The sequence below is a fragment of the Montipora capricornis genome, chromosome 7 (genome assembly GCF_036669925.1).
Source record: "Montipora capricornis isolate CH-2021 chromosome 7, ASM3666992v2, whole genome shotgun sequence".
Classification (NCBI taxonomy): Eukaryota; Metazoa; Cnidaria; class Anthozoa; order Scleractinia; family Acroporidae; genus Montipora; species Montipora capricornis.
The window spans coordinates 12,390,698-12,411,441 of NC_090889.1; the positions used below are offsets into that span (position 1 = coordinate 12,390,698).

The window sequence follows — 20,744 nt, forward strand, 5'->3', positions numbered from 1 at the left end:
ACGGCAGTCTGAAATTTTCCTGTGCACCTACACACATTGTATTGTTTTTAAGAGGTGTCTAAGGTCATGGACAACAAATAGTGTCCTTTTGTTGTGTCCGAATGTAATCCAGGCTTATGGTTTTAAGTTATGATTTTGTAAAATCAATAACATCGTTTTTCGTAACAGATGAGAAAGCCAAGGACGAGCCAGTACAAGGAAGCCAGCCCCCCTGCGATCAATGCACTGGTGCTCTCAAACAAGAAGGAAAGAGAAACGTCCCTTTTATTCCAAGCTTCCGGAGAGGCAGACTGGGTAATATATCAATCGACAGCAAGTCGTTACGGTCTGGCCATGGAGGTCCCGGTTATGCTGCTCCGGTTGTTAGAAAAGTGGCTACGGAAAACTCTGAACCAAAGAGTTTTAAGGTAATAGGTCGATAGCGCCCGCATAACATGCTGTCAGCCTTTATAGTTGTTGCAGTCAAGCCAAGTGGTCCCGCGAAACTAGGGACAAATTTCACGGCAAGAAGAGCATAATTTTATTGTAAACGAAGAATTGTTGGTTTAGAAAAACGTTTATTCCTAGTTAAAATGGTGAAGTATGAAGCTACCTCCAAGTGAAACCAGAAATAATTATGCGTGAACACTTTAAAATATGGCACCCAGTCCCTCAAATTATTGTGTGTTTATTGGTAAACAAATTACGGTAGGTTGTCCAGTAGTTCCTCGACAAAAGGAACTCTCGACTCCAACGCGAAATAAGTTCAAAATTATAATTAAAAAAAAAAGAAACGTTTGTATCCGATATAAGTAATTTTTAGAATCGCCTATTTTTGTTTTTAGATTTTGCGGTTTTTTGTCATCTCGAATAACTGTTACATGTTACGGTTGCACTATTGTTATTAATATAAAAGTTATTTGAGTCAAAACAATAGTGTTTTCGATAATGTGACCAGCAGCAGTTTGCATACTAAAACAAAAGGAAGCATTTTTATGAAATTGGAGTTAAATTCCCAAAAGAATATTTCACTAGTCCAACACGACCCCTCCAACATGACCGCTGTGAGGTCATGTTTAAACAATCCAGTAGGCAACCATAACACATCACAGTTATTCAAGATGGCGGCGCCCAGAAAATTTGAAAGTGAATATACTCTTTATGAAAAAAAAGGTTCCCACAAATGTTTCCAAACATTATTTCCTTCGGTTTTAATTTATCGATTCCCTTTGAGATTGGCATAGGTCCATGCAGATATACCAGGCAACACGTCCTTTTTGGGACGTAAGTTGAATGGGAAAAAAATATGACAGGTGAAGAAACGAATGGTTTTAAGTGGAATCCAGACCTTCCGGCAACACTTAAAACCTGTAAAATCATGCTGAGAAGGCGCATCACTGCTTGACTTAAACAATGGTACTCTGGGCAGCAACACACCTGTAAAGGAACTGGGACTGGGATAAATATCATTTTCTACCCTTAGCCAAGACATCCTCCAAAGCCAGTTGTAAAGAAAACAAAGAAACCAAAGGAAAGTGAAAAAGAAGATTCTGTAGAAAGGTCTGGCAACCAAGATAGTTACAAGAGTGACAACGAGAGCACAGCAACTAAAGAAGACATGAACGTAGATGATGCTGTGAGCGAAAGTAAGAACGATGATGCTTCGTACCGGCCCACGACAAACGCACATGTACTGAACATGTCAGAAGATGGAGGAGAAACGCCGTCCAAGGGTAGTAACCCAGGTGGCTCTTGGCTCTCAAGGGAACCCCTTGCCACGATGCAGAATGGAGTGCATGCGCAAACGAAAGAGAACCAAACAAAGGCAACTGATGTTGGAACAGCGAAAGGTACGGTATCCTACCAAGGTGTCTCCACTTCTCTGGCCGAAGATTCCAGAGTTAAAGATTCGTCCCCGAGCATTTGTTGTTGTTGTTACTAAGCTTCCTTTCATGCGTAAGATTCCATTTCCTGATCAGTGCTTTTTTCGAGTGGGTAGGAGGGGACATTGCGTTGTGCAAACCCCAAGATGATGGCTGTGCATTACAAGTGGTAATGATTAAAAACTTCAATAACGAAAAAGCAACACGGACCACGGTTAAGCAGGTTACGCACGAGCTATTGTAGTTTTCCTCGGCAAGTGTCATGGACAATTTTCGTTGGGTCGTGTGTATGCCACAAGTGTCCTTTGACGAGTTTTGCGTTGACAATTTTTATTTGCTCATGTGAACAAATAAACGAGTTTGCCTTGACAAGTTTTCACTGAAGCCAGCGATACAACTACGCAGAGGACAACGAAAACGAAAAACGCGGGGCGCCAAAAAAGAAAAAACAAATTTTTTTTTTCAATAGTACATTTTTCAGTAACGATTCCAAGCTTAATCATAAAGATATGCAGTCTTTTACCTTTTAGTGCAGCAATATCTAAATTAGGGAATTCAGCTCTTAAGAGGTTTCTTGTCTCGATCCCTCTAGTAATCTATTTTGGTACTTCACAAGGTTTCTCTTAGCCTACATAGCCAGCGTTTCCGTTGGGAAACATGAAAGATTTTTTGATGTTTCGACCGTGCGAAAAATGGGCGAGACAAAAATCTTTCATATTCCCCGCACGGAAACACTTCCTACGCAGGCTAGCTTTCTCTTGAGCGTAGGGGTTCCAGGGGAAGAGTGATGTAGCAAGCACGAGAACAAGACCACTGAGCGCCCCGCAATTTCTCCAGTTTCTTGACAAGTTTTCCTTGGCGACCCGTACAGACCACCAAGTTCTGCTACTTGTCATGCTAGCATTTGAACAAGAGCACTAAACAAGGAAAGCTTTTTTTTTTTTTTACTCTCCAGTAAATAAAACTTGTCAAGGAAAAATTCCTTGTGTGTAACCGGCTTTAGGTTCACAGTGAAAGTGACATTTGTAAGAATTATCGTGTGACTTTAGTATTATTTAACGAATAGATTCCATGTTCAGTAATATATAGATCACAGATGACGTCAAAATGTGGTAAGAACAAAAAAGGTAGCCGAGTGTGTCACTGATGTTCTTACCAGACTTTGACGTCTTCTGTGATCTATTACTGAACAGACGCACGGCAACTAAAAAGCAACATGGAGTCTATTTGTTTTATATGATAAATAATTATACCTTATTAATTTTGCAGAGTCTCCAGTATCTCAATAGTTAGAACATCCGTACTATATCACGGATAGTGGTGGGTTTAAATCCCATCTGGTGTTCGGATTTCTCTGAGTTCTCATTTGACGATGCATAATATCTTTCATGTATTTCTCACATTACTCGCTTGGGTGACTTTAGTGTTCCATTTTTCTCGTAGATGAAGGGGATCCACAGGAAGAAACACCTGCGCTGTCGACTCACAAAGCCACCGAGGGTAACAGAGCCAAGACCCAATTAGGTGGCAAGACAATAGTATGGAATACTGAGGAGGAGATTCAGAAAGAAGATCAAAATTCTGCATTCGATGGTACAAACGGCAATAATGGAGAAAATTTTAAAACACAGAGAAGTGAAGAGCTTCCAGACATAGATTATTATATGGTGAGTTACACAGGCCCAGTTTGTAAGGAGCTGCAACACGGACAAGGTAAAGTCTCGGAAAGGGCGGAAGTAATGGACGCCTTCGACGAACATGACGAGGTTGAAGGAATCGATGAAGCTAGGACTTCATGTGGGAAAACGCGGTTATCGTCTTTGCTTCATGACAAGGGAGGTGAACAAGGCCAAAAGAAAGTGAAGGCGTCCGCTGGTGATAATCGACGGCGGCATCGAAACCTACGACATTTAGCAACTCGTAGAAATTCACCCTTTTCAAGAGTGCACAACAGCAGTGTAACGCTTAAAGAAAGCGTATTACCAGTTTACAATGGCAGAGAGCCCACCTATTCGCCGAGTGAAATTTCTAAGAATTCTATGAACGTAACTCCGGTGACGATTTTTGCGCTAGCCCGAAACAGGCAGGAAAATACATCGCAAAAACATGGACGGTCCGTGAATGGAAGTTTGGGACAGAAAAAAGGAATGACAGAGACTTCCAATTTAAGTAAAAAGGAGGCAGATAAGGGCATGTTTGAGCTCCATAACGATGATATTATGCAAGTTATGGACAAAACGGATTGGAAAAGACCAGCTTATCACGGTACTGTCGACATCTCTAGGCCCCCCAGCGTGCAGAAAAGTGAGAGCTCTCTCATGCGATGGTGCATAAAAGCCCTGAAGAAAGTGGACCTAGAGGTGCTTTTTCCTCCAAAACCAACCCGTCCAAAAAGCTCTCCAAGTTCCGTGAAATCAGAAACAGCCAAAAGAGAGAGAGGTGCGGTAGTTGTATTATGTGCTTGATATATATAGGTTATTGAGCAAGTGTGAGGTCAAGATGGCTGGATATTGATTTTTTTTGCGTGTTTATGGACCGAGACGAAGTCGAGGACCGTAAACAAGCAAAAAAAGAACGAGTCCAGCCAATGTCCAGCCATCTTGACCAAAAAAACTTGGTCAATAAAGGATTTAACTGGAAAGAAACCTCTCTCTGAGTAGAGAACCAACAAACTCAACCCAGATACGACGCTAATTGTGGGATTGGAACCCAGGCCACATTGGTGGGAGACGATTGCTCTCACTATGGAGTTTAAGCAAAGACGACGACTACGGCAACGAAAACATCATTCCAAAATATAACTTAACGCTATCGCAAGTCTTTGAAGATTATTCCGTCTTCTTCACCTTGTACAATACGTGCGAACTATCCTGTAACTGGATCAGTACGAACGCTTTTTAAGTCAAAACGGAAAATGAAGGGTTCATTGTTATTTTCTCACGTTGTCGTTGAAACCTAAAATTTGGTGATTTTACGTTGTTGTTTTGTGGAGAACGGCAGAGAAATGCACGGAACCGCAGCACGAATATTTTCCCTTTTTTAACCAATAATATTCGTTTTTTGTGGCGTTGCGGTAGCCTCCCACTGCGCCATACCTACCGTCACAACCAGTACTATTTAGTTATTTTGCAAGAAACACAATCAGTGCAACGAGGTATTCCAAAAGAATACTTGTTTCTAACTACGGAATGGTTTTTGCGATTGTTGAGTTTGAATAAGCTTGGAATGAAAGCTTCGGGGACTGTTTCTGGAAAGTCCCGTTAACGCACCGTGCCCGAAATATCAATTGTAAATCTTCGATCCGCCTTTTTTAGAAAGCTAGTTCTTAAAGTGCCACCACGACCAAAATGTTTGGTTTTTTTCAACGTCAATTAAGTCAATATATTCAAAATAATACAATGCATTTAAATTTGGAACGAAAGAAGCGAGATAAGTCGGGAAATTGCCAGCCAAAAACCGCTAAAAATCTGTCCGCCATTACTCGGACGGCATTGGAGAAGCCTGCGATTATTTTGTAAGCGGTCTTCACGCAAGACTTGGCTCGTGACGTCATACGCGCATCGCTTCGTGGCGTTTGACAAAGCGAACAAGTCGATCAAGGAGTAGTGTATATAATATCAGCAAAAAGCAACTCGGTGATCTCTCACATCTCATAGATGGCATGAGAAATTAGCCGTGTTTATTTTGAGCGTTTCGCGTATGACGTCAGACCTCAGGCGATCTAGCTAGACCCAACCCTTTTCCTTGTTCACGGTCATTTGCCGTTCGAGTAATGGCGGACAGCGAAAACCGAAAAACTACGTTACAATAATCATACTTTCCGTGGGAATTTTGAGACAAAAATTGGCATGATACCTATTTAGTACGTCTATTTTCAAAATCCAACGAAAAAGGACATGCAAAATTTTCATCGTAGTGACACTTTAAGGTGATTCGCTTGAAAATGACGTGCTGTCCAGATTTTTGTTTAACTTGGCGCAATTGATATTCATGTACTGGACATTAAAAAAATGCAATTAAAAAAAAAATGGGGTCACCGTGCATGTTTTCGCGGTGCATGCCCTTTATTTTAAGTGTTTTTTTAACCGAATTACGCAAGAAGCATTCGAAACTTGATCAACCCGCAAAAGCTACTGAATATTATTGAAAACTCGAGCTACTTGTTTGTCGGGGCTGAGATCTTTCAGTAAAGTGATTTCAAAAGCTACTGAATATTATTGAAAACTCGAGCTACTTGTTTGTCGGGGCTAAGATGTTTCAGTGAAGTGATGTCAAATCGCTTCATCATACAAAGAAATGTAAGCAAATTGGATCGCTACATCATCACCTCACACTCAGTGTCTGGCTCCAAATGCAGTTTAGTGTCATTTATATGTAAATACTACAACTTCTACTATCCAACTTGTTTTTCCCCTAAAATAAATTTTCCGTATACCTATTGCGAGTACATAACACAGTTAAAAAGGATGGGGGGCTCACCGTGCTTGTTCTTGTCTGATTAAGCTTGGCGAAAGTGAAAATCCGCCATTTTATCAATGCACGCGAGCTTATGCGCGCGCCAATGACGCAAGACATTATGCGAAGTAGGGTTGCGAAATGGCAAACCAAGGAATCACCTTAGACAGATTTACAAGACCCGAAGAAACAACTGACTAATACGCTCGAAATGTTTCGGGACTTTCGAGAAACGGGCCCCAGGATACCACTTCGTACTGGTTCACATTCGTCCATAGACGATATCTGTTGACAGATACACCTTTTGTCATTCAAGTGTGATAACGACTGGAACAAAAGAACTCTTTGTTTCTACGGCCAATCAGGCTCTGAGCGGCACATTAATAGGAACAAAACACGACAATGTCTACCCGGCTTTAATTAAAATATCTAATTTTATTGGATCCGTTCCATATGCTTCACCTGGATCTTTGCAAGGCTTCGTTCAATTGTTTTCTTTCTTTGTCTATTGTGTTATCAATCAATCAATCATGCGTGGTCTTGCAAAATGAAGATTAATCCCAGCTGGAGTGGCGACAAACACGATTCTTGATCCCTCCACTAAGCTTAAGCAAATCACAAATGATGGCCTTCCAGGTACGCGACAATTGTGGCCAACAGACAATTTTGCCGTTAACGCGAACCCTTAACTCTACTATTTTCGCAAAGATTGAAAGATTTTTTCTTGGAATTTACGATTTGCTAATTGTTTTTTATCTTATATAGGCAACTTAATCCAGCTAAATAACAGCACGACCAAGCGGTCAAGACCCAAAACGGCGGACTCCATACTTAGTACTACATCAAGTACAAAAGAACATTCGTGGTTTCATTATGAAGGTAATCCGTCAACCAATGAAACTGTCAAACAACAACCACGTGACTTTAAGAGTGCCGCTTCTTTGGCCCAAAGTAGCAAATGGGAACAAGTGACATCGGACAACGATGGTAAGTAAACATCGACTTCTTCGATTCCCATAGATTCAATAGAAGGCGACTGGCTGTAGTTTGGCCCACAGCGTAACAATTTAGAGGAACAAAATCAAGACCGTGCATATCGCTGATGTCGCAAACTTCGTTCTATCAGTGAACGTTCAAAGAACTATCTTAATGCAAACTACATGTAGATTGTGACATCAATCTGGTGCCAATCTTTTTCTTTGCGTGACAATACATCACGTTAAACGTAAACTTTCCAATCTCTGAGAGCCTAGAGAAAAAATAATATATTTTGAACCTGAGTGCAGTGGGTTATTGCAACGGCAAAGGTTTATGATGTGACACGGTACCTACTGTACGTACATCTTGAACTACACCTTTCAAAAATGCCCCGACAGACCATTTCACATCCAGAGGCTTATAAATAACAAACAAAAGCGTACTAGTTCTGTTATCATCTCAAGCTCAACCAACAGCAGTTGATCTTGCGTTTCATTTTCAGAGGATTTTCTGGATGGTTACCGAGCCATGCAATCTGGCATTGTTTTTCAAGAACCCGAAGAGGTAGGTAACACTAAAGTCTTCTCCCCGTCCGCAGATAAGGCAGTTCCAGATCAGAAACGCTATGACGTCAAGTTAGTTTCTTGTGATTGGTCATTGGGCTCCCGCGGGAGTCTCATTTGCGGGAAATTCAATCTGAAAATAAATCGGTCTGTGAAAACGCGGTGACAGGCATGTAGGGCTGTTGTTCGCTCCTAGTAATGCTAAGATGCCCAATTATACATTTTTGAAAGAACTTCGATCTTTTGGATTTAATTAAATACTGACGACAACCAACTTCATGACATTGAATAAGGAATTGTATGAAATTGGGAAGACAAAATGACCCGTCAGTTCTATTGTTGTTCTGATGGACCTGTCTGCCAAAAGGGAAGCATCAAGGAAGCAAACATTTCTTATAAAATAGACATGAAAGATCCTATTTGCGGCAACCTTTTACCTTAAATCATATGGAAAAGAATTGTTTTGAGGGAGAGCATCATAATCCTCTTGGTTGAAATAAATAGGAGATAGAATGGATTACATGCAGAACGTTTTGGAATAGTCGATTTATTATTATAAGAGAGAACCCCTTCGAAGCCATTATACTTATCGTTGCTTAAATATTCCAACAATACTGGCGAGCATGTTAGAGCGTTCAGTTGTTGCCAATATTTTCAGCCTATTAGTTCCACTTAGCGGTGATAATGAAATTTGTCGCGATATTTTGGTCTTGTCTGAAGAATTCTTTTGTTAATAACCGGGACATTTAACAAGAAATGATAATATTGAATTCCCTCATCCCCCCACCCCCCCCCCCCAAAAAAAAAAAAACAAAAACAAAAAACAAAACAAAAATAAAACAAAAATCTTAACCTCACAAACAGAATGACTTTGAGTAATGACGACCCTTATGTGGACAAGTTGTCAAGAGCTTGAAGAACTTCTGACCAACTTTATTCAAGATTGTCCCAAATGAATGCATTCCGTTTTGATCTCGTCCTGTTTTGTTCATTCAGCGTATTATTGTTGCTCTGCTCTGTTTTATTTATAGGCCACTTTTGTGTCGTGAATATGCCTATGATTGCGTGTGGTTAAGCCCCTCTAATTTGTATGCCCTTTGTTGGTTGTGCGTTTGTTTATCATACAAGTAAGAATCAGGCTTTAAGGTCTCTTGTGTTTGCCTATGGGAGAAGTACACTGACTCCAGCGTTCCCTATCGTTGTTAATTCAGGATGATGTAAAAGACATGTCCAGAGAATCAGCTGGATTTGAAAGGTATAAATTGGTGAACGTTATTACGTTATTTATCACCTGTATATTTTGGTAAACGTTTTGAGATCGAAGTTAGCCATTTTGGAGATATTTATGGACGGACGTTTTTTTGTGCGCAAGTTAGACGGGAGCAATTTTCGTTCATTAAAAGTTATCTCTAATTATCTTGATTAAGACTTAACATTTTCAAATTACAGCTTGAATATGCCACAAAAACGAACTTGATCTTCGAGCGTGCAAAGCGAAAAAAACTTGGCAATGCCATTGTGCCAATTAAGTGTGGTTCGTTTTCACAGCGACATTCCCGTGATAGGCACAAGTGACTGCTATGGAGGAATTTGGCAAATCAAAGTGTTAGATAGGTGAGAGGCTTTGTATCCCTTGTACTTGATTTGGTTTAATTTAAGTGGTCTCAGACAGGGGCCAAAGGTGGAATATTGTAGGACTCAAAGTATCCTTTAAGAGTTGTCACCTTTGGCAGGATCACAACACTGGGAACTCCGTGCCCTGTAGTCGGTCTCAATGATGTTTGGGTTTCTAAACGCATCAAAGAGATTGAGAAAAACAGTTGTATCGTTTCCTACGCCATAGTGTCCTTATCCGGGTACATTTGAGTTAGTGCTGGCGTGAGTGGGGCTCCAACCTTCCTCCGTTTGAAAGCCCAGTACTTTTCACGGACTTCACGTCAACCTTCGTTTTCATGCCGATGTTTGACCGCCTTACAAATAAAGCATTCTTTGCGAATTATTTCTACCTTGCAAAGCAGTTTGTGACGTGTATCTCAAGCCTTGTGAATCTAGCGAAGTAAAAAAAAACCATCAAGTTTGTTCCGTTATGGTGCAGAATACTTTTCTCTAATGATGATGAACTTTATTTTTGTTTTATTTGGGAACACTAAATTGGCTAATCATGGTGCACCTAATATCTATAAGACAAATAAAGTAAATTACTTTATCGTCTTATGCAGAGCTAGTCGGTTACAGCAACTGAGACAAGAACGGCAAAAGACCGCCAAAGAAAGAAGGCAAGCTCTTGAAAGCAAACGGAGAGAGAAGTGGAAAAATTCAAGCCATCTTGAATGTGCACAAGGTATCATGGATTGTGTTTTTATTTCCATCGTGATGTTTTTTCGAGCCGTTAAGTTAAGAGCATGTTACCAGATGGTTATTTTGAAAGATATGCTCAGAAGAGCCAAAATGTCTTGCCAAAGAGCAATATGTTTATCTCAAACACTACCAAGGACATCCCTGTCTCAGAAAAGGAGTTCATTTTTTTGGTGAAACAGATCCTATATTTTGTTTGGAAATGGAAATGGAATTTGTTTACCCACGGAACACCTTAAGAGCGCTCTGGAGCTCATTCAACATGCGTCAGTGCATTCCGGATCGAATTGGAATTTGGCAGTGTTGGTTTTTGAGGAGAGGGGAAAACCGGAGTACCTAGAGAAAAACCTCTCGGAACAAGGAGAGAATCAACAACAAACTCAACCCACGTTTGACGTCGGGACCGGGAATTGAACCAGGGCCACATTGGTGGGAGGAGAGTACTCTCACCACTGCGCCACCCCTGCTCCACAAATGATTAACAATATTTCAATTATTTTTTCTTGTACGTCCGCCATGTTATGTGCGTTGTCTTCCTGTTACTCCCGTGCGTGTAATGACGTCATAACATGGCGGACGCTCTTCTGAGAAATGGCCGTTTCACCGATTAATTAATATTACCAAAAAAAATGCGTTCTGTAATCTTAGTTGTAATCTTGGTATTTCTACAGTTTCCAAATCTGAGTGGGTCATCGAGTTCATCACACCACCACCCACAACTTCTTCACGTGAAACCACACCTCTTCCCTCTTCGGATTTGATCCAAAACTGCCTCGTAAAGGAACGGGAATTTGCCAGTGAACGACCATACCGCCTTAGACTTAGCTCGGAATCCATTGGACAGAGACTAAACCCAGTGGCAAGGAACTTGATTAACCTGAAGACATCCGATCATCACGTGTCTGATGTTGTCAATGTATTACCCAAGCCCCCACCGTCAGCCTCGATCCCAAGCAAGTGCAGGTAAGCCAATAGAAGTGTTCAGTTGTCATATCTTTTTTTTCTGTATCCTTTAAAGCTATATAGACACCAGACTTGAAGTGGGTCGTGCCTCTGAGACAAGTATGCATGCATCACGCTTTTTTGTCAGACTCAAACCGTGAAAGGGATTTATTCGAAGATCCTCTTCCCAAAAAAAAGTAGATCATATATTTTGAAAGAAATCCAGGCCTACGCTTTTCTTCATTTGTATTGGCTTATTGTGCTCTCATTTGCAATGATCATTCTCTAAAGTTGTTACAATCCACTGTTTAAAGTATGTCTTTCGTATAAGGGAATTTTCCCTGACGTTATTGACATTTCGTTTCATTAACATACGAGTTTCCTCAGAGAAGCAGGGTTCTATCTAGGGTATTTGAGGAGTAGAACCTCCCCCCCCCCCCCAAATGCCCAGCTTCCCCCAAAAAATATTGATATCATTGCAGTATATAAGTAACTATATCGGAAAAATCATCCAGACGCGACGAGGTCAGTGGTCATGAAGTAAGTATTCCCTGTCTAAGGACACTACATGACAAGGAACATGGAGTATTACAAACTGCTGGCCTTAGAGCAGCCTCGGGTATTGTGCTGTACATTCTGTTTATGAGTTGAATAGCGACAGCATGGACAAATTTGTCACCAGAAAACCACGGAAGGGAGACTCTGATCTACACACGTCATCAGAATGTGATTTTGATTGTGCTGTGCAACCACCAGAAAAGGTTGCCACCACATCGAGTTCGACTAGCACAGGTCAACCAAGAAAAAGACACGGACCATGTGAATCTGATTGGGCAGTAAAACCACCAGAAAAGATTGCAGCAACATCGAGTAGTAGCGCGAATAACAAGCCGAACTACAAGAAGAATTTAACCTATGACGTTTCATGGACGTTTCAACTTTGAAGGGTATGGTATGTACTGTTTGCGAGGTCTATGAGAAAGTACCTATACAAGCTAAAGGTGCATGGGTAACACGTCCTGTAAACAACTGGGCGAAGGCTGCTACCCTGTTGGCAAATCATGAGAAAAGTGAATGGCATCTATCAGCAGTAGAGAGAAGGGCATTTTCTCAGTCTGCAGAAAAGCGTAGTGATGTTATAGAACTGATTGTAACAGCCAGCGAGAAGGAAAAGAAAGAAAACCGGAAAATGAAGAAGCTCATCCGATCACTGTATTTCCTTGCAAAACATCACATTCCCCACACCACTACATTTGAAGGTCTCTTTACCTTGCAGATCGAGAATGGGGATATCACGTTGAAAGCGCATACAGAAACATGCCCACGTAATGCAACCTATGAGTCAAATTCCACAATAGTAGAACTTCTTACAAGCATTAGCAAGACTCTGGAAAACAGCCTCCTCGACAGTTTGAAAGGAAGCGTCTATTACTCGATAATGGTAGACAAAAGCACCGATATAGCCTCCTAGGAAGAACTGTCAGTGTGTGCACGTTGCCTACATCACAACAAGCCAGTGGAACACTTTTTTGGTATCATACAAGCTAAGGAAACTAATGCTGAAGCGTATGCTGGTTATATTTCTGATTTTTTTGCAATCCAGAAGCATCACATTTGAGAAAATGCGTGGTCTTGGTTTTGATGGTGCTAGCACCATGTCGGGTAACAGGACTGGTGTTCAGACACCCCTGAGGTTGCGTGCACCAAGCGCTATTTACGTACACTGTCTTTGCCATCTACTGCAACTGGCTGCTGTAAATGCTGCGGGCGAATATGCAGAGGTAAATCGAGTCTTCGGTATACTATTAACAATTTGGAAAGCATTTTACTATTCACCCAAGAAAGCGGAAAAACTAAAGGCGATTCAGGCTGAGCTTCAGTGTCCTGAAGTCAATATGCAGAAACCTAGCGATACTCGATGGTTAGCCCATGAAAGGGCCGTGCGTGCTGTACGACTAAGTTTGCTCGCATTGGTGAGTACTTTCAAAGAGATTTATGATGAGACAGGTGACGCAGAAGCACATGGGATTGCTATTCTCTCGACCAAATACAAGACTGTGGTTTGTATCTACATGCTCTGTGATGTACGGCATACTGTCACGGCACTGCAAGCCAGCGTACCAGCAATGGTTGAGAGCACTACTAGACGGTTACTTAGAACCTTGAAAAGGCAAATTAAACTTAGTTTAAATCTGCAATTTTAAGCCTTTCATCTTTGATAACGAGCCAGTTATTAACCATCAAAAACTGATAAATTCTTGACTCGCAAAAGCGCTAATGATCCGATGCATTTTTTGTAACATTTCATTTTTTTACAGCGTTCAAATTTTCCAGCGATAGCTCAATATGCGATGTACTTTCAATATTCAGTACTTTATTTTCGGTTGATTGATTAGAAAACGAGAGCCCTATTCTAATGACGCAAAAAAGTGTAAACAAAAATCCCCCTATATTTCATCATTCATTCACGTGTACCTACGTACAACTAAAGCTCCGAGACAGCTAGATAGCTCAGGCAGAGGGTAGAGCAGTGCAGCGCAATCGCAAGTCGTTGAGCTCGTGTTACTCTTATTCCCGGATTTTTGTCAGGTTTCTTAGCAACTACTTATGTATATGTGCTCTCAACTGCTATAATCATTCTTGCTTAGAGTCATTACAACTACTTAATAATACCTCGTACATGGATACCTCTTCTGTTAGATGATGCACGAATTGCGCAGTGGTGAGGGCACTTGCCTTCTACCATTGTGGCCCGTGGTTCTATTCCCAGACTCGGCATCATATGTGGGTTGAGTTTGTTGGTTCTCTACTCTGCTCCGCGAGGTTTTTATCTGGGTACTTTGGTCTTCCCCTTTCCTCAAAAACCAACCTCTGATATGATTTGATTTCTGCCTAGTGTCCTCAATTTCGGAGTTCATGTCTCCCTCATCTTGAAAGCGAGTCTCAGTGCGAAGTTTTTCTTATGAAAATGAATTCCGGTTTACAAGGTGCGACTTGTCGGCCCGATTTTTGGCGGCGGCTTTGGAAAAAATCGGCCCGACATAAAAAATCTGTTGCAGTCTTTTCATTCATATGTGCGCTTCGCACGTAGCCTCGCTTTGAAGAGGAGGCAGACATGAAGTCGGAAATGGCCTATTAGTTCCTAGCGCTAAACACAGTTGACAAAAAAAGTTCCGTTCGCTAACAAAATGATGACAGCAATCTCGCCTTATATCGCACAAGGATTCCAGACGGTACAAATTCACGAACGATGTATTTTCACAAGTAACTGTCAACTTTTTTGTCAATTTTTACTCGTGAATTTGTGCGGTCTGGAACCCTTATGCGATATAAGGCGAGATTGCTGTCATCATTTTGTTAGCGAACGGGACTTTCGGCGTGATGCCCAAGGAGTTTGCCCAGCAGAAAGGTCTCTTGGTTGGGATGAAACGAGCTTCGTAAGACTAACCACGAACAATGTATTTTCACAACTAAACACAGTGGGCACTTAAATTAAGATCATTAATATGGACGCTCATCGAATGTTCTTCTGCTTTACGTTTTAGTCGCTATGTCCTTGTCGCACAACCAGATGACAAGCAGCCTCAGATACAGGCCACAATGATGGAAGAAACACTACTAATGGTTCGTTTTCCAAGAACAAGAATACGCAGAAAACGTCACAACAGTGCTACTTCACCGAAAGTACTTTCAAACCGCAAAGTCACAATAGAATCTTGAACATGAGATGAATATCTTGACGAGGAGTTGGCCGGGGACGGATTTTGTTAGAAAACGAAAAAACACTAAGCTGTAGGGGCTGCTTGCGTGAAAAAGAAAGTTCGTAGTACTGAGATGGTTAGTTTTCGTGTGGTTTACCTGCAGAAATTTATGTTAGGGTTGTAGTTTATATGAATGGTAGAATGAAGCTACTGAAAGACCAGCCGCAACCATGCTGTTGTTGTTGTTGTTGTCGTTGTTGTTGTTTGCTTTTTTTTTCTTTTTTATTTTCTCATATGGACGTTTTGGGTGCATCTAGTTAACATGGTGTCAGGATCTTCCTCTTTCCATGTGAACAGCCTCAAAGAAGCGAATTGTTCTAAATGCTTTTGTATCGGGGGTGTACTGTCAAATTACGTGAAGCAAGTTCACTTTTGAAAACAGATTTTTTGCCTCTCCAATTGAGTAGTGGAAGGACAGGAAAACTTTCTGGAAACCATAAGTTTCGTACGCAATTTTTTTCCTGTCTCTATTTCTGCTTCACTCATTGCATGCTGTCTTGTTCTTATGTCTTGTGTGTAAGAATTATGATTGTAACTTTAGTTTCAGATTTGCCTATGTAAAGGAATCTAGGTGGCCCTTGGATTCCAGATCCTAGCCCAAGGGATCCCGGATCCCGAGCCGTGGATTCCGGATTCCAAACTAAACGGTTCCACCGAAATGGCTCCTTAGGATTCCATCGAAATGCGTGGATTCTGGATTCCATACAACCTTGGAATGGATTCCGGATTCCACGCTCTGGATTCCGGATTGTCAAGCTTCACATTTACTGCATTCCGGGTTCCTTCACACCGGGCGATTTATAATTATCTTTTCTGTGGGTCCAATTCTTTAACTTCCCAATTAAATATTATATTTCATCCATGCTTAAAAAGCCACTTGTCGCGATTAGCCCCTTTGGTTATTACATGTAGCCTTTACTCTAATTTACTTTATAGTTCATATAATGACCCCTTTTGAATGTGTTCCGAGTAAGTAGGTGTAATTTAAAAAAAAAGGTTTTTGTTGGAAGCGCCCTGGCAAGGGAAACATGGAAACATTTTCAAGTTCTTCAGACAGAAGCTGTTTCTATTGTAGGACTATTTATTGTTTTCGCTTACAGGATTAGCGACCGCACAGTTTTAAAAAAGAAAAAGTGTTTCCACAATACACCCGTCGTTGTGATTTTTGTCCTTCGCAGGTGAAGTTTAATTTGATTTTTTTGTTTTTTTCAACAAAAATTTATGCCTAGCATTTACAACAAAGTACAAAAATGCAATGCAATAGAAAGAAAGAACTACACCCGGTTAGTTTTGAAATGCAATGTTAAATCCGCCATTTTCAACAAATCAATTCCCAGTTTAAACCCTTTAAATGTGAATGCTACATTATAATGCAAATAAAATGCACCAAGAATCTTAACCCCGGGAGATTGAATTTCGTACAACACTGGAGTAGCTGATTTGGTCTATTAACCCAATTTCACTCAACTCGTGTTCGTGAATATGATGAATCAGCTGGCTTCACCATATAATTTTTTTTCCAGCGAAAAAAAACCTTTACTGCGCTGTCCTTTTTATTGCCTATATCCTTTAAATAAATCTTGTTAATAGTGAAGGACGTAATAAGGATTTGTTTGTGAAAGTAAACGATTTACTCTCTCTTCGCGCATTGAATGATTTCCATGCAATAACTGATTATTTTGAGTTCAAAGCGTTGTGACAAAGAAGTGCAATGAAAGAGTAGTTTGTTATTTGCACCCATTTCATGGGAATTTTTTTTCTTTGCCTTCGGGTTTCTTTTGTATTTTTACAAAATGTTAAACAATCTTTGTTTGCTCCTTGTGAAAGAACTAATGACCAAAAGGGCGTGTCCCGTTTGGGTTTCTACTTTGTCGCGAAGCCTTGGAGCGTGACACCATGCATTTAAAAGGAATACATGAAATCATTTCCCATGGACCATCACATCGGGTAGAGCAGGAATCAGCCCAGTTCCAGGTAAGGAGTGTTCAAGTCTTCTGGCATGGTAATCGTCCTTCCCAAATCGTAACCCTGTCTGGTTTATGGGTTAAGATAAGAGCTACCAAACTACGGAAAGTGTGTTTTCTTTTGCTTGTCGAGGCTGTTTATTTAGGTTGGAAATTGGAGGGAACGCGATTTATACTCGTTGAATTCGTTGCTTTCTATTCGTGTTTAGTTCGCTGGGAAACCCTAAGTTGTCTTTGAGTTGCTGGCAAAGGTACTGGATTCTGGTGACAATTAATCCACAAAATGTCAAATACAGTAGCTTTTCAACGCTCTAGGTGTACCTCAGAGGTCAAGTGCAATGCAATGTTTCCTATAGTGCATGCCACTCCCAAAACTTTGCTGTGACCATGATGCAAGTAACAGAAGATCATTGTAACGAATTAACCAGTGTGTAATCATTGGTGATAAAGCAGATTCATATTTGTTGTTATATAGATTAGTATTTTGTATGAATACTCTCAGTTTACTCATTCAATTCTTCTGGCGAAAGATCGAACTGATCCATCAAATTTCCCTCAATTACCGTTCTTGTGAGTGCTTGGTTGTACTTCTCAAGTCGGTGAAAGCATTGCCGAAGAAAGCAGCCTTTCTTGGTCCCTCATGCATGTTTGGTGTGTGAGTAAAGGCTGTGTCGAACTTGCCGCAAAAAAGCGGCACCAATAGCCCTTTTCACGGTTAGTTTTTCTTATTTGCATTACAATGTAATCTAACGTGGATGCGAGGCAATTTCGGGTTAAAACTACAAAATAGCCCGAAATTGCCTCACATGCATGCTAGATTGTATTGTAATGCGAATGAGAAAAACTAACCGTGAAAAGGGCTATTCAAACGTCGAATTTCTGCCGTGTCGAATCAAGTGCATATATTATTGTAATGTATGGACATAATTTCTTATTGACTACGCATGCCCTGAAGCAGCATTAGCTAGCATTGAACAAGACAACGTTTTATGAAATAAATGCGGCACAATTAAACTCGACGTCTGAATTAGATGTCGAAATTTTATCGAACTTAAGTCAAACTCAATTCAATTGAGTTCGACACGGCAGAAGTGCGCCGTTTGAATGGGGCCTAACCAGCGTGAGAAGGATTTGTGAGCTTTCGTCATGCAGTTTCGAGCGTTAGCCCTTGTCAGAGCGAATGAGCGAACCACAAAACTTCAGCTCACAAATCCTTTTATCTTCATCAATTCGAATTCGTTAATTTTATAAAGCCACTTTTTCGTGATTGAACGTCACCAAAGTTTATCCCCCAGTTTCTTTTTTAAAAACTATTTAAAGTGCTACTATGATTTGAAAAAAGAAAAAAAAACCTTTTTTTCCCCTTCAGATTTCGAAAGAGTGATTGCATTAACACCTGTCTAGCAAAATGTTCAGCCTTGATTTCGATCCAAAGGCTGTTTTCTTTGAGTGTGAAAAGCTGGAAATAGAATGAGGGTAGAGCATATGCTACACGTTTTGGTGCTCATTATATCAAGAAACTGCCACACTTATAAACAGGTTATAATTGGTGATAGGTTCTTATATTATTTAAATTATGAATAAAATTGTGAAGATTGTCATAATTTTGGATGATAAGCAAACAAGCAAGCCTTCTTTATTAATGCCAATTAAATTTGATTATGGATATCTTTATACAAAACCCCTTATTCCTTCATGCAAAATCCTGCAATTGTACTTAAACCATTTCATAATTTAAATTGAATATGAAATTAATATACTTATTAAACACACTTTACTTGCATTCGGTTTTGAAATCTTCTTGTTTACGGTAACTGTATATACAATTTTGATACCTGACGGAGGTAAAAGTGAGACTTTTACATGGTAATTAAAATTGTGTTATGTAAATGATTACTGCATATGGCATCTCGTATCCATAATGACATTTGATACAAAATTGACACTAAATTAGCAATGTTGATTTATTTATCATGATTATGGACTAGTGCCACGGATTTTCGTTCAGATTTTCAAATTCTATGCAGATTAGTGAATAGTGAGAACCGGAATGACAACAACATCGTACTAAAACACTCCACTGTTGTAGGGTGTCGAAGTGGCTATCCACATGCATGCATTGCGTACCTAGCCATTATTATTATTATTATTTTTTGCCAAATACTGTAACATGTAGTGTGAGAGACGAACATTTTGAGACGCAATGAAAGCTTGCGTGGTTAATTTTGTTCCATTTAACCCACATAATTGTTCTTTATCTTTCAGATTGTTGACAACAAGAATCTGATCGATATGAGAATTCTGAGTGTGATTCATGTGCTATTTCACTTATTTCTCGGAACGAACGCCTGTACGGAGATCCCAGTAACAGCCGAAGATAATTCGACGATCATCGGTCGAACAATGGAGTACAGTCTCGATTCATTTTCGTATCTCATCTTAGAACCCGTGGGATACAATCACACTGAAAAACTACCAGATGGAGATCATTTTTCTTGGTCGAACAAATACACTGTGACATATGTAAGCCGTTGGGAGCAGATCAGTGGGAGGTCGTATGTTCCCTGGCTTCACGAAATATCAGGTACCGCCGCTAGAAAATAAATAGATCATGAGTGCCCTTATTTTTGTCCTTCAAAATGGTGGATAAGTCATAGTGAAACCAACAGCACTATCCAATGGATGGTGGTTTATCCGGTTGCAGTATCCACCTTTTGAATTGAACTGGTTGTTCGAAGGCCATTATAACTTTATCCGGCGGATACTGAGCCACTATCCGCCAGTTTCAATCTCTGCGAATATTTCAGTATTTGCCCTCAGAACTGTGAATATGCTCACTCTAAGCACATCTAGTTAACGCGTGAAAGGGTGTGAGAAAATCTCGGTCAACGTGACTGTGAATTCACTCAATCAAAACAGGTCACAACGCCAATTGCGACCATTTTCAAGTTTTAATCAATTATGATCTCAAATCTTCCTTGTATAAAGGAAAAAGGAAAGGAAAGGAAAGGAAAGGTTCGGGTGTTTATTTAAGTGTCTAATCTTCTAGCGCTCGAGCACTAATTGGGGACACTGTAAATTGAAATTAACAAATTAACGCCAATCAAATCAAATGTTGGTCTTTTGAGGAGACGGAAAAACCGGAATACCAACCTACAAATAACGCAGAGTCTGGGAATTGAACCCGAGCAACATTAATGGGATCGAGGCGAATGCTCTCACTACTGCGCCACCCCTGTACCCCAAGGAATAAAGGAAACTTCATTGAAAATGCAAAAAAAGAGGGCAGTAATATACTATTTTACCACAATTGCTTGTAATCTCGCAATCTGATTGGCTAATTTGTCGTTGTCGATTAGAGTCCAGACAACGCTGAACGCGTCAATTTGTCAAGCAATGTAATAGCCAATCAGGAACGAGAAAAACTCTGACCAGGTGGGAATTCAGTTCCCACGGCCTGCACCCGTCTGACCTTGTAGCTCAGTCGGTAGAGCGGCGGAGATCTAACCCGAAGGTCGTGAGTTCAATTCCCACCCTGCGTGGTCAGAGTTTTTCTGTCCTTGTGTGGGCCCAGTTCCATCAGTTGGGCTAACGCTCACATGGTTCATATGGGATAGAAAATATAGCAATTCACGTTATACGACACTCTCTTCAGTTAATTCTGTTTAAAATATAAGTGCTACACGGCCAACGTCTGTATAAACGTAACCTTTCCTTCTCTTGAAATAAGACGACTTAAGTTTACGCTTAAAAGAGTCAGTAGACTCGGGTATATTGTTCCTCAAAATTGCTATCCTATTAAAATAGAAGTCCCGAGTAATTGATATGCGGTTATTACTTATCTTTAAGTTCAGTCCAATATGT

At 40.4% G+C, this 20,744-nt stretch overlaps 1 protein-coding gene across 7 annotated transcripts in view; it reads left to right on the top strand.

Annotated features, from left to right (window-relative positions):
* LOC138058190 (microtubule-associated protein futsch-like) overlaps window positions 1-15,077 on the top strand; it is a 66,318-nt gene extending 51,241 nt beyond the window's left edge. For all 7 annotated transcript variants that reach the window (XM_068904079.1, XM_068904080.1, XM_068904078.1 and 4 more), the window contains 10 exons: window positions 169-407; window positions 1,463-1,829; window positions 3,306-4,301; window positions 7,083-7,304; window positions 7,798-7,859; window positions 9,070-9,113; window positions 9,407-9,472; window positions 10,078-10,199; window positions 10,885-11,176; window positions 14,701-15,077. In XM_068904079.1, the coding sequence (XP_068760180.1) occupies window positions 169-407; window positions 1,463-1,829; window positions 3,306-4,301; window positions 7,083-7,304; window positions 7,798-7,859; window positions 9,070-9,113; window positions 9,407-9,472; window positions 10,078-10,199; window positions 10,885-11,176; window positions 14,701-14,875 (2,585 nt within the window). In that variant the 3' untranslated portion in view covers window positions 14,876-15,077. The remainder of the gene's footprint in view (window positions 1-168; window positions 408-1,462; window positions 1,830-3,305; window positions 4,302-7,082; window positions 7,305-7,797; window positions 7,860-9,069; window positions 9,114-9,406; window positions 9,473-10,077; window positions 10,200-10,884; window positions 11,177-14,700) is intronic.
* The last annotated feature ends 5,667 nt before the right edge of the window (window positions 15,078-20,744 follow it).